The sequence below is a fragment of the Choloepus didactylus genome, chromosome 16 (genome assembly GCF_015220235.1).
Source record: "Choloepus didactylus isolate mChoDid1 chromosome 16, mChoDid1.pri, whole genome shotgun sequence".
Taxonomy (NCBI): Eukaryota; Metazoa; Chordata; class Mammalia; order Pilosa; family Megalonychidae; genus Choloepus; species Choloepus didactylus.
The window spans coordinates 65,148,639-65,163,042 of record NC_051322.1 but is presented as its reverse complement, the minus strand read 5'-3'; the positions used below and the strand labels follow the sequence as shown (position 1 = coordinate 65,163,042).

General features: G+C 43.6%; 1 protein-coding gene across 3 annotated transcripts in view; it reads left to right on the top strand.

Annotated features, from left to right (window-relative positions):
* AKAIN1 (A-kinase anchor inhibitor 1) overlaps positions 1 to 13,618 on the top strand; it is a 64,315-nt gene extending 50,697 nt beyond the window's left edge. For 2 of the 3 annotated variants that reach the window (XM_037806019.1, XM_037806017.1), the window contains exon 2: positions 11,661 to 13,618. In XM_037806019.1, coding sequence (XP_037661947.1) covers positions 11,661 to 11,845 — 185 coding nt within the window. In that variant the 3' untranslated portion in view covers positions 11,846 to 13,618. Of the gene's footprint in view, positions 1 to 4,005; positions 4,058 to 11,660 lie in introns of those variants that run through there. The other variant, XM_037806018.1, reaches the window with a different exon arrangement.
* Positions 13,619 to 14,404: the final 786 nt, after the last annotated feature.

Genomic DNA, 14,404 nt, shown 5'->3' with positions numbered 1-14,404 from the left:
ATTGATGGTTCATTTTTTTTGATCCATTCTGCGAATCTATGTCTTTTAATTGGGGAGTTTAATCCATTTACATTCAACGTTATAACCGTGAAGGCATTTCTTGAATCAGCCATCTTATCCTTTGGTTTATGTTTGTCATATTTTTCCCCTCTGTCTATTAATATCCTTTATTGTACCCATACCGAATCTCTTTAGTACTGAACCTTTCTCCAAGTCTCTCTGTCCTGTCTTTGTTTCTCTGTCTGTAGGGCTCCCTTTAGTATCTCCAGTAGGGCAGGTCTCTTGTTAGCAAATTCTCTCAGCATTTGTTTGTCTGTGAAAAATTTAAGCTCTCCCTCAAATTTGAAGGAGAGCTTTGCTGGATAAAGTATTCTTGGCTGGAAATTTTTCTCACTCAGAATTTTAAATATATCGTGCCACTGCCTTCTTGCCTCCATGGTGGCTGCTGAGTAGTCACTACTTAGTCTTATGCTGTTTCCTTTGTATGTGGTGAATTGCTTTTCTCTTGCTGCTTTCAGAACTTGCTCCTTCTCTTCTGTGTTTGACAGTGTGATCAGTATATGTCTCGGAGTGGGTTTATTTGGATTTATTCTATTTGGGGTTCGCTGAGCATTTATGATTTGTGTATTTGTGTTGTTTAGAAGATTTGGGAAGTTTTCCCCAACAATTTCTTTGAATACTCTTCCTAGACCTTTACCCTTTTCTTCCCCTTCTGGGACACCAATGAGTCTTATATTTGGACGTTTCATATTATCTATCATATCCCTGAGGTCCATTTCGATTTTTTCAATTTTTTTCCCCATTCTTTCTTTTATGCTTTCATTTTCCATTCTTTCATCTTCGAGGTCACTGATTCGTTGTTCAACTTCCTCTAGTCTTGTACTATGAGTGTCCAGAATCTTTTTAATTTGGTCAACAGTTTCTTTAATTTCCATAAGATCATCCATTTTTTTATTTAGTCTTGCAATGTCTTCTTTATGCTCTTCTAGTGTCTTCTTGATTTCCTTTGTCTCCCGTACTATGGTCTCATTGTTCATCTTTAGTTCTTTGAGTAGCTGCTCTAGGTGCTGTGTCTCTTCTGGTCTTTTGATTTGGGTGCTTGGGCTTGGGTTATCCATATCGTCTGGTTTTTTCATATGCTTTATAATTTTGTGTTGTTTTTGGCCTCGTGGCATTTGCTGAACTTGAGAGGGTTCTTTTAGGATTTGTAGACCAATTGAAGTCCTTATCTCTAATTTATCAGATCTACAGCTTCGTGGAGTACACTTTCTCTAACTAACCAGCAGGTGGCGTCCACTAGCCACCTGTTCTCCACAAGCCAGTTCTCCCCTGCTTAGCCTTTTTGGTGAGTGGGGGAGTGAGTCTTGTGGGGCCCAATTGGTGTTCCAAGCTTGCGTGTGTAGTTGGTGTTGCCTGCCCTGTATATGGGGCGTGTTTCTGGGCAGTCAGGGAGGGGGGGGTGGCTCTAACAATCAAATCTCCCTGGTTATCCTAAAGTTTTAAAGCTGCTGCAATAGTCTAATCCTTCAGTTCAGTCCTGCCACAGTTTGTCTCTGCCACTGACCCACAAGTCCTTGGTATTGGCGTATGGCTCCTGAGACTTGCAAGTGGGCCCCTCTTCCAGGCTGTGCACCCCGGGTCCTCTGTTGAGGGATGACTGTGCTATGTCACAGGTGAGTGCCGTCTCCCCAGGGCAGTTCTGGGCTGCTGGGCTGTGTAGGGAGGCTCCCAGTCTGCTGAAATGATGGCTGAATGGGGCTTTGTTAATTCACACTGCTCTACCTTCCCAACTCTGGGACAATCAGCTGAGGTTGCAGGGAAGGCTAATGTCCATGCCCAGTTTTGTGGTGTGTGCCTGTTATTTGAGGCACTTCCGTCACACTGGGTTGTCTGGGGCAGTTCTGGGCTATGGGGCTGGCGATGGGCAGGAGTGTTTCCTGTCCACCAGGATGATGGCTGTGAGCGGACACCCCCCTTTTCTTGGGAAGTTGTGGTGTTTAGTGAATTTTCTCAGCCACTGGATTATTGCCTTTTGTCTCAGAGCTCTCCTAGTTCTGCTCTTGACTTGACCTGCCCAAATTGCAAGTCTTTGAAGCTTTCTGTATTGGGCTTCTTAGAGTAATTGTTTTAGAAAAAGAAAAAAGGATTAAAAAAAAAAAAAAGAAAAAAAGGGCCCTCCTCAGAGATCTAATGGGTTATTAAAATGCTAAGAGACAAAGCAACCAGGGCCATTAAGGAAAGGTCCACAGGGCAGAGAGATCAGCTTTTCTTCGGGATTTGCATATGCGCCTCAGGGCCTGAGCTCGGGCCTAAGCTCTGCCCTTCCCCTTTCTATGTTCACCAGAACTCCAAAAATCCTCTGCTTTTATTTTGGAGTTTTTCATGTTGTTTTTTTTCTATGCCTGTCTCGTCTCTGCTGGGCTGGCTGCTCTCAGATTCTCTGGTGTCTGGTCTCAGTCTATCTATGGTTGGAGTTTGGATCAGCAGAATGAGTTTCCGATAAGGGCTGCCACTGCAGTTCTCCCTTCTCCTTCCCGGAGCTGACAGCCCCTCCTCCCACGGGACTGAGCCTGGCAGGGAGGGGCGCGGGTCCCCTGGCCGCAAAAACCCACAGATTTCGCTGATCTCAGCAGTTCCACGTCTTCATGAGTGTTGTATGAAGTATGCCCAAAGTCAGATTGCTCTGTGGTGTCCAGTCCACGCAGTTCCTGGCTTTCTACCTACTTTCCTGGAGGAGTAACTAAAACATACAGCTCACCAGTCTGCCATCTTGCCCCGCCCGGAAGTGTTTTTAAGGGGCAAGGCTGCCACATTTGCACACTTTCTGTAGTGGAGGCTCAGCTCAGGGTCATATAGCTCCTGCAAATTTTCAAACTCGTATGGAGGTTGTTGTGATTAATAATAAACCCATCTGAAAGCATTAGTGAATCCATAGCCTCTTTGTCATCGTTGGGGCATGAGGGGATATTTGAAATATTTTGACAAAAAAGGAATCATCTTCTGGCAATGAATGCAGAACTATATGATGGTACTTGAACAATAGATTGTACACTGTGGATGATTGTATGGTATGTGAGTATTTCTCAACAAAACTGAATTAAGGAAAAAAAAAAGGGAATCATCTTCAGAAGGTTGGGAGCTGCTCCTTCAAGGGAAGTAGAAAAGATTTTGCATCATGTCAGAGCACAGTCTTCTTCTGCGTAGCCTTTTGAGATTCTTGCTACATAGTCGTTCCTCCGGGAACTAAGAATTAGTTTTGAGAGATTATTTAGTCAAATTCTAGGCTTGCGCTTTCTAAAGACTTGTCACTTCTGGGAATTTGGTTCCTTCTTTAGCAGAAAAATGATTGTGGGGGCTCTGCTATTAACTTTAGGAGGACAGTGTGATAGAGGGGTTTTTTTTTTTTTTTAAAGAATTTCTTTAAAACCACTCATGGAGCTAATATTGATCTTCTTCTTCTCTTTCTTCTTCTTTCTGCATGGTGGATAGGAAAGGAGAGCCTGTGGCTAGTGATGCCCGGGAACTGGGAGTCTTTTGTTAAATATTTAAGAGATCTTTCAATGGGGTCAAGTAATTTTCATCAAATGAGGACAGGAAATCTCAGGGCTGTATTTCTAGCAACCTCAGAACTCTTGGGAGGATGCATCTATAAATGGCCTAGCAGGAGTTTTTGTGGTCAGAAGGTACCACGGATGTGCTAGTTACTCAAAGTGGGTTTGATAAAATAAAATCCTCACAAGTCAAGGATTCCCCCAACCCCTTTTACTTACAACACTCACACTCACATTCATTCACACTCTCACACACGCACACACAAAGCACGCTGTCCAGGAGCAAACAGCTGCCTGCCAAACGGGGTCTGCGGCAACCAGAGGAGCTGCCACCAGGGGACAGCAGAGACAGAGGGACTGGGGGTAGCGGGTGGCCTCGCAGCTGCGATTCGGGAGGGGCGGCAGTCGGTCGGGGTAGGGGGCAAATACCTGGGCTCTGAAGGTGGCAAGAAAGTTGATGCATCCGCAGGGCTACAAGGATCGCACTGCTTTCCATTCGGGTCTCGGTAACGTCGCTTGTTTTGATATGCAAGCTCTCAGGGTTTAGTTTTTCTGTCCCCTAAATAGTTGACTCCCAAATCTGCAGAGCATCGGTCTGGGCTGTGTCCCCCACCCCACCCCACTTTCCCTTCCTGGAGGGAACAATGAGGGCTGGAGGCGAGCGAATGTAGCAGCTGTGTTGCGGCTCTGGGGTGATGCCAGGCCCTGGATGACACTCCAGGAAAGTGAGCAGTGAGAGGAGGCGACAGTTGTTCCCAGGCATGCGGGAGGCTCTCAGCTCCCAGTCGCCCACAGTCTGCATAATTTAATATGGAAAGTGGACAGTATGTCTGTCAGTCCTAGTCCTCGGCTTAGGGACACTTTCCTGGTCTCCCTTTTGCTTTCAATGGCCATTCCCAAATCCTTCCTTTATAGAAATTGTAGATCTGACTTGAAGGAAACAGGAAGTCCTGGAAGGAACTCAATATCCTTGGTGTCTTGGGGTATAAGGAAGGAAACCCATGGCTAAATTTTGCAGAAAAATAGGTGGTGGTCCAAAAAGACTTGTAAGGCTGATCTTGGTCTCCCTGAACCCATAACTCAGTCTTGGTTAAGGTATTTGTTATCCAAATGCTTAGAAAATTCAATAATTGATCCAACCGTTCAGAATACTTAAAGCATTCCAAAATGGCATTTTCAGAAGGATTTCCCAGCCTCAACTTCTCAGGTGAAAAGTCTTTTTCCATGTGTATATCTCTGAGACAAAAATCACTGAGTTTTAATATAGCCAGATATACCAAGGTTGTCCTTTTTGGATGTCACTTTTTATGATCTGTTTAAGAACTTTTTGCCTACACCAAGGTCACAAGAAATCCTTCTGTATTTTCTTCTCAAAGCTTGTTTTACTTTTCAGTGTTAGATATGAAATGCACTTGGAGCTAACATTTTATGTATGGTGTGAGCTAGCTGAAGTTCATTATTTTCTTGTCTGAATAATGAATTGGCCCAGCCACGTTTCTTGAAATGCACCACAAGATCAGGTTTTTAATCAGTTAGGGCACTGTGTAGGTGTGGAATTGTCCCTGCACTCTCGGTTCTATTTTACTGGTCAATTTTTTTATCCTTATACCAGTATCACACTTTCTGAAATACAATAGCTTTATAACTGGTGATTGATACTGGTAAATTATGTCTTCCGGTTTGTTGGTCATTTTCAAAATTACTTTTGTTATTCTTGGCCCAAATACTCAAATTTGAGTTCTAGTTTAAAAATTCAATTCAAGTTTTATTGACACCATTCCTGTGGCTTCCCTAAGAATCTCACATTGCTGCCCAGTAATAAATCACAAGTTCAATTCTGTTCTAAAAAATATTCGACAACCCTCCAAGGTAAAAGTTTTATATGACACCATTAGTCTGTGAACCTTTGCCCACCCTGCCCTCCAAAGTCAGAGAAAGAATTCCTTTCTTTTCTCCTTGGCCTTTCCAAATTCCATCTGCTTTGCAAGGCCTGCTCTGTATTCTGCATATATCCCAACCCTATTATGTAACTCATCTCAGAACCCTCCAGCTGAGCTGTGTGACCCAGATTGCATGATACCCGGCTGCTTTAGTCTTAGGAGAAGACCCACATGCCTCGTCAGGCCTCCCAGGACCTGTGCTTCCTGGGCTGACACTCCCCCAGGGCCATCTCTAGCCCTTGCCCCTCCCCCAGCTGCCCCCTAGCCATCACTGGGCCCGGCTCCCAGTCCTGGCAGGGACTTTTCATTGGGGTCGGATCTCCCGGCCTGGCCTTCTTTTCCATCCCTCCCTTCCTGCTCCCCCCAGCTTCTTTTATTGGTTTTATCTGTCCATGCCTCATTCATCTCCGTTCCCTCAGGGCACTTTCCCTGACCCTCCAGCCTAGACCAGTCCTGTGCTTTGTGGTCTGTCCCTTTGCACTGTGTTCCCCAGACCCCCTTGATTTTCACAGTTGATAACTATAAATGTGTTTGATTATTTGATTAACATCTGGCTCTTCTACTAGATCGTAAATTCGAATAGGACAAGGTCCATGACAGTTTGCTCAGTATTGTAATCTCCAGTACCTAGCCTAATGTTTGGCTTATAGTAAGTGCTTTGTAATTCTTCTATGAATGAATGAATGAAACACTTTGGCTTAGTCACCTATGTGACTAAGTACCAGGGATGTAGGTGCTCAGTAAATATCTGTCTGATTCACCTTCCCTTGTGCTATAGGAATTGTTAATGAAGAACTCCACAGAATTTTTAAGGGTAGCTTGTCACATTCTGAAGCGATGCATCTGGCCATTGCAAGCAGTTAGGAGTGATTCCCATTGCAGCGGTGGTAATAGTGGGACATCACTCAAATATGACCTGGAAGTGTCAAACACCTGCCAATACCTGCCTTGCCCTCTGCATCTTGCATCTACCTTTTGGAAACCCTAAAATGCTGCTCTGGGTGATGGTGCATGGGAAGCAACAGGCTGGAAGCTGAGGAGCGAGACTTTCCCTCATTGCCCTGTCTTTGGGAAGTCATGTAACTGTAGCTTGCTCAGTGGCAAAGCAGGGCAGCTGGGACAGCTTCATTAGCGGTTGGCAGAGATGAGTGAGATCTAACATCTGGTCCTTGTGGAAAATTCCTGTCATTGCATAGCTGGAATGAGGGGGCCAGAATTAGTTCCTGCCCTCCATTCCATGTGCCTGGCATTGATGAATGACAATACTGCCTCCAATGTCTCAAGCGATGAGGGGGGAAGATTAAACAAATATATATGCTGGATGGTTACCCTCAGCACTCTCTGTATTAGAGGGTGTTCATGACTGGTGGTCGCATCCAAGCCTGCCCTGAGAGGGACTCATAATTGTATATCTAGTGACCCGGTGAGGAGACACCAGAGCTAGGGACCAGGGGACACTGCTGATAATACAATAACTGCCATCAACCTGTGTGACCCAGGGAAAAATGATGACCAGATTCTGCCTCAAAATGGGAACGACCCTTTCCAAAGCCCACCACACTGGAATAGAATAGGGTAATACAGAGATGTAAACAGCATTTGGTTCTTGGGGAAAAAATCAATATAAATATTTATTGGGAGGCTCTTCCTATAATAGAAGCACTATTTTAATGGCTATAAATGAATTAAGACCAATTATTAGACATATTACAATCGAGTTCCTCAGACACCTTCCACTGGGAAGGTCGATGGGGGGAGGAGAGCTGTAGGTGGTCTGAGGCAACCAGAGCCCCTTAGGGAAGCTGGGAGCCACAGGAGAGCCTGAGACCTGGGTGTCTGGGGGCGGGGGGTAGGGGTGGGGCATTGGTGGCATATGGGTGCCCAAGACGGAAGGATACAGAGGACCACTCTCGTTTACATCACGTCCTTGACTTGGATGTATTTATATTGGTCATTTAAGAATTTAAAGCTAATTAACCCAATTCAACATCTTTTGTGAAATACCAAAAGGACATTTGCACCATTTCAAAACTAGGCAACAGAACACCTACAAGACCTTGGAGATGATTCGTTATTATTCAAATAAATGGAAGGCATAGGTGCGAATGGCGAGAGTCTGAGGATGTTTGTGGCTGGCGCTGCAATGCACTTTTTTCACACTGTGCTTATTTTGTCTCCACTCGGATTTTCTTGAATATTCTATCCTTTCAAGGCTAGCTGTATTATTGGACTGCCGGCTCTGTTTCAGAAACTGAGGGCAATGCGTGTTTCACTTACTTCCATGCACTTGTTTTGATTTACTGGTGCTGCTGAAATACAAGTTTCACCCAGAAAGCTGTGAATCAGCTATGTTGCTTCACTAACTTACAGGCACTTACCCCACAGTGTGGTGCCAAGGCCAGGCCCTGGGCGGGTCCTTTCCTGGAAGTCGCTGTATGCTCACCTCTCGGTCCAGCCCTCCAACCCGCAGCCTCCTGGGGCAGCATCAGCCTCGGCCATTCCATCTGCGGTTGCCCCGTGGGGTGGCCTGGATAAAAACCCTGTTTCCAGGGAGAATGGCAGTATGCTAAGTCTATCAGATTCTCTCCCAGGCCTTGGAACTGAAGTTATGGCGAGGGCCCGTAGAAGGCGAGATGGACATTAGCCGCAGGGCCCTCCGAGACAAAGCACCATGTGAAATCTTGAAGCGCTAGTAGTTCAAATCAGCAGACACAAGATTAAGCGAGCACCGTGAAGTCCGGGAGCCTCCAGAAGGAAGGGAGAGTTGCAGCCCTCTAATGGCAGGGGATAATCGAAATAATCCAATGATTGGCGCTACATCCGATTCTTCCAATTTCTGAATTGTAGTGTGACGCTCAGCTAAACATTTCCGTGACGCCTGGTGATGACACACATATGCCCATAGTAAACCACCCACTAGTTCTCTATAACATAAGATACCGGAAGTGCTTTTATTGTCTAAGTGCTTTAGGTACTTGCCACTCTCATCCTCATCCCCCGCTTTCTCTACTGCAGCCACGCTCTTTGTCCCGAATCCCCCGCTGCAGCTAGATCTTCATGATGAAGAGCAGACTGGAGGCAAGAGAACATGGCAATTTAGCTCAAATAGTAGTTCACAGCTAAATTTAGAGTAGATTTTCTTTTCACTCTCTCTATTATTAAAGAATCAGCTTACCATTCTCCCTAGATTTTTGCTTCCTCCTTCTAAAGACCAAAAGATAGTTTGAACAGCTGGGGCATTTTTGAGTCACACATTAGTTTAACTAAGATACTCTTTCCAGGAGCAAGCAGGGGCCTCTTGAATTTTTTTTTTTTTTTTTGGTCCACACACATAACATACGCTGTATAGTGGTAGTAGGCAGAGCTCCTTAATTGTCAGAATTGATCTGATACAAGCATATACTTTCCCAATGTAACCTTGGTCCTTTCGGGGCGATAGTTTTTTTATTTTTTTAATCTTTACTTGCTTTTTTGTTTGAGCACTAGGAGCTCCCTGAGTTTTAGCAGGGCATGTGGCAGCCCAACTTCAGAGGACATTTCCTAGCCAACCTTGCAGCTGTGTAGCCATGTGACTAGTTCCCCCAGCAGATTGTGAGCAGAGTGTTGTTTGCAATTTCTGTGACAATTCTTTAAAATGAAATTGCTTGCCCTCCATCTTCTCTCTTTTCTGCTCTTCTGTGGCTGGAATGCAGATGGGATATTGGTTAGCCAGCTTCATTCATGCAGATGGGGGTAACATAGCCGGAAAATGGCAGAGCAGGAAAATGGAAGGAAGGAGAGTCCTCAGATAACCTGGTGGAGCAGAGCCACCTGCACACCTGTAGTACATCTGGACTGTTACAGGAGAGAAAGCATAAAATCTCCCTCCCTTGTGTGAACAATTCTATATTTTGGGGTTTCTCTGTTCCAACAGCTTAGTCTATACCCTAACTAATAAATAATGGTGGTCATTTACTATGTGCTTACTATGTGTCAGAAACCACACTAAGTGCCAAATATGTGTCAAACTTCCTAAAATAGGTTCTAGCTGCCCATGTTACAGATGTACAAACAAGCTGAGAGAGGCAATGTGCCTTGCCCAAGATGGCATGGCTGACAGTGGCAAAAAAGGACTTGAATTCAGCTCCAAAATGCTTGTAAACACACATTTTTAATAGCTGTGCCCTAGAGTCTTTTAGTGTTACTGTCCCCTATTATTCATTCTTTTTCTGCAGAGAATATTCAAAATATTCTTCTCTGACACTTTCGAGTTTCATTTTCTTACACATCTTAGCTCTGGATTCTTTTTCTGCTTGGTTTGGTGTAGATTGCACAATTTATCTTGCATTTGGTGGAGGGGATTATTCTTTGGTTTTGAATAGGTTCACTTTGTCTTGCTTGCTAGATTGTAAATCCCTCCAGTGAAGGTGCTAATGACACAAACGTTGAGTAAATGACAATTACATGTCTACAGGGACAGGGGCTGTCTAGTTTCCAGAATGACTCAATATTCTCTTATGTGAGGTTTCTCTGATGGGTGTGTGAATTCTGTGGGTAATGAGTCAACCTTGGTGAAAACCACCCCCATTTCAAATGCATCCTCCTGGTAGCAATGGATGTGAATAGAAGAAACAGCTGAAAAGATGATTTAGTATAAGGACTAATGCAAATTCTATATCTATCACTATAAATATAAGCAGGTGGAATATAAAATTTATAAGATTGCACTTTAGTCAAATGTTAGATTCATGATCATTCTGCTACGAATGAGTTAGTATTAAGTTTATTGCATAATAAAAGAAAATTCAAAATGAAAGTTGCCTTGAATAAGATATATCATCTTTTTCTAACTTTAAAGGGGTCTGGCACCGGACAGCCTAAGGACTGATATGGAAGCGTCTTGATCATCAGAATCACAGGCTTTTTCTAACTTTTTCCTCAAAAATGGTTTCCATTCCTTTTCCATCTAGAGTTTCCTGAATGGTTATCATTATCCCCTCTAATGATAGCCATCATGTTAGATTTAGAGGCAATAAGATGGGGAGGGGGCAAAGGGTCTTTATCTGCCTGTGTTTCATTTTAAAGATCTTTTCCAGAATTTTCACTAAATGAACTTCCATTTATATCTGATTGGTCCGTGCTCAGCTATACTCAGTTACAGAGCTCTCAAGTAAAATCAGGGCTTTGCCTTGTTGTTAACTAAGGAAGAAGGGGAAGAAGTCATGCTGGGTGGACTGCCTTGCCTTCTAATTAGAAAATTCCCATTATTCTAGATCAGGGGTTGGCAAACTATGGCCTGCATGTTTTTTTTGGAAATAAAGTTTTATCAAAGCAAAGCAATACCCATTCACTGTGTATTATCTCTTGCTGATTTCATACTACAACAGCAAAGTTGTGTAGTCCTTATAGAGACTGTATGGCCCACAAGCCTAAAATATTTACCATCTGGTATTTTGCAGAAAAAGTTTGCCAACCCCCCTTCTAGATGACCAAGGAAAGCCTCTGATGAACGGCTTCATGCCTTCTGATGCCATTCAGGAACAGTTTTGAGGTTGATATGGATTCAGTGATAATTTTCTGTTTTCTCCAGTCTGTTACGCACATGTTTGGGTGCAAGTAACATAGACTCTGACTACTGGTGGATTAAGCAAAAAGGGGTTTATTTTTCTCACATCAAAGAAGTCCAGGGGTACATGGCCCAGGGCTGTGCAGCTGCTCAATGATGCCTTAAAAACTGGGCTCTTTTGTTCCTTGCAACCATGCCCAGAAAGTTGGCGTCCATCTCCATGCTTCTTGTAAGACGGCTGCAGCACCTGAAGGCGTTATGTCTACATTCCACCAAGGAAGATGGGGACAGTGCAAAAAGCTAAGGGGGCAGGGGACTGTCTCTTTCCAAAAGCCTTTGCAAAAGTCCTCACTGGCCCGAACTATGGCTCATGAGCACCTCCTGCAGCAGGGGGTTCTGGGATGGTGCGAATATTAAGCTGGACTCCTTCCTGGGGCCAACAAAATGGGGATTCTGTTGGAAAGGAAGAAGGGGAGATGATAGCAGTGTTTGCAACAGGGTTAACTGGTTAACTGGGCACTCTAGCCTGCCCTTATAGACTTGCCCTTCCCTCCCACCTTTCCCCTCAGCCCCCCAGTTTCTGAAATCTTCTTTCCCCCACTCCCCTTTCATATTTTTGGCTAGGTGAGAAGCCTGGAAACGAGCCTGAAGAGGTGAAGCTGCAGAATGCCAGCAAACAGATTGTGCAGAATGCCATCCTGCAAGCTGTGCAGCAAGTCTCCCAGGAGAGCCGGCAGAAGGAAGACAGAGCCAGCAGCAGCTTCCACCTGGGCGTGGGGGAACTAACCAAGAAGCATGAGAAGAAGTAACTGGGGTGGATTTGGTGATGGCCATGTGCTTGGTTTCCAGCCTTCCTCTTAGTCTAGGATGCGTCGCCAAAATGTTGCCCCTAAAGCAACCCAAAGTGTCATCTGCCCCTAGCACTGTTTTGAAAAAGTGCGTTAGACGACTGTCTGTATGTATGCAGTGCCTCTTAAACACAGTGGCCCCAAACAATACAGTAATTGCAGAAGTAGTTTTGCAGCCCATTTTATTTTTAAAGTTCTTTTTGCTTTGTTTTGTCTTCTGTGACTTTTTTTCTTGCTGAAATACTGAGTGCGGTACTGTGTTCTGCATAATGTTTTTAAAAAGATATGCTGGAAAGGTAAAAGAATGACGTTTTAGTTCCTTCAAATATGGAATTGAAGACTTTTTTTTACAAAGTAGGTGCAGGTTCAAGATCAAATTAAGGAAAAGCGAATTCTAAGACTGAGTCCTTCAGGATCTTATAAGGCAAATATTTATATTATCTTTAAAAAGGAGTTTAGGTTTTTCAAGAACTTGGTCTTTTGAATTATCATTCTGTCATTTAACTGGTTTTTGGTGTTTCCCCTCTGTGCAGAAAAATCCTTTGGGAATATTATGGATTTCTTTTACCATCTCAAGACTAAAATAAGAAAAAGTTAATCTATATGCATGAGGTGCCAATACTCAACTCTTTAGCAGTCCTTTGAAGAGCAAAGAGTTGTAGACCCTTAAACTGTTGGCCATCCTGAAGATACTAACTCTAGAGTGTGGTTATGGGGTGCAGCATCCTTGGAAGGAGTCCTGGGGCCCTATAAATGCTGCACTGTCATCAGGCTATGCTTTTGCACTAGTACCTTACCAATAGAATATTTGTTCCTCGATCCACAAATGAGAATTAGGTTTTTAGAGATTATGAAAATGATACAGATGAGGAATGAATAACACTTAAAATAGGAAGATTTTTTTTCTACTCTGAAGCATGAAAATACATTGGGACCAATGAAGTGACAGTCTTGTGAGTGCCTAGTGTATGAATAAAGCCATTTCTATTGCCACAGGATGACTTCCTGCTCCACTTCCATGTTAGCAATGTATATCTTTCTGGAGCTCTGAGACTCCTATTTCCTGGGCTTTGCAGAGGTTATTGAGTTGGAGCTACTGGGGACAGAGGAAGAATTTGACCTTTGTTAAAACCTTTTGGCTTCAGAGTACCACTGTCTACATTTGATAGTTTTTTAAAAAAGCAAAGGATTGGCACATGAAGTGTGACTGATGTGCTTTTAAAATTCCACTATGTTACATACAGAGTGGATAGGGTTGATACTTAGTAGATGGATGAACACAATCTCAGCTCTGTTAGACTCTCTCCCACAGTGCACAGATGGAATAAATTCATGGAGGTGGGGAGCAGAGGGGGTTAAAATTTAAATATGGGTTCTCCAGAAATATTTTTCTTAGCAGAAATCATGACAACTGAAGAATGAGTTAAATTGCCCTAATGTAGGATGGGTGATATAATTGCACAGCATAGATATTGGGAAATTATTTGGGAGTGTCCACAAATCAAAAATAAAAAACAAAAAACCAATGCTCATGGTTTGCAAGTGATCTGGCACAATGTTTACTAAGGTGTCTATGTATAACCAGTCTAGGTTTTGCTGTCAAATGGGCAGAAACACATAAGTGCACTGCCTTTTGTCTCTGGTGTGTTTGAGCTAATACATTGGGGATCTTTGGGAACATCTTACTGACTTCTGTATCTGAATGCTATTTATAAATAAAATATATCCAGCTTTGAAAGTTGTTGCCATTTTAAGTGGAAATTTTCCTTGCCCTTCTCTTGGGCTCATTTTATATCAGGATGTTACATTCATCCGGCACCATGAGGCTTTCCCAGCCCATTTTCCACACCACTAGACATCATGCCCAGTACAAATGCTTCTTCCATGAGCCCTCAACATAACTGTTTGAGGAAGGCTGTGGGATGGTGGTTCCTAAGGCTGGAATAAAAAGGATGTAAGCTAAGAAGTGCCTTTTGTTCTCCAGAAAGAAAAGGAAAGGTGAACGGATCAGAAGGTCGATTGTCTTTCACGATTATTATGGGTTGAATTGTGTCTCCCAAAAAGACATGTGGCCCTGTGAATGTGAACCTGTTTGGAAATAGGATCTTTGAAGATGTTATTAGGTAAGCCAAAGCCAAACAGGATTAGGGTGGGCCCTTAATCCAACATGGCTGGGGTCCTTCTAAGTGGAGGAAACTTGCATATAGTGAGTAATACAGACAGACAGACAGACGGCCATGCAGCAGAGGCAGGCATTGTATGATGTCCCAAGTCGAGGGACATATCATGCCTTGCTGCCCACCCAGCGGAAGCCAGTGGAGAGGCATGGAATGGATTCTCCCCTTTGGGGGAAGCATGGCCCTGCTGACACCTTGATTTCAGACTTCCAGCCATCTCTATTGTTTAAACCAACTAATCTGTGGTACTTTTTAAATAACAGATCTGGCAAACCAAAGCAGTGATCTTTCTGAGACCAAAAGTCCACAGTAAGGAACAGTGATATTAATTAATCCTTGGAAG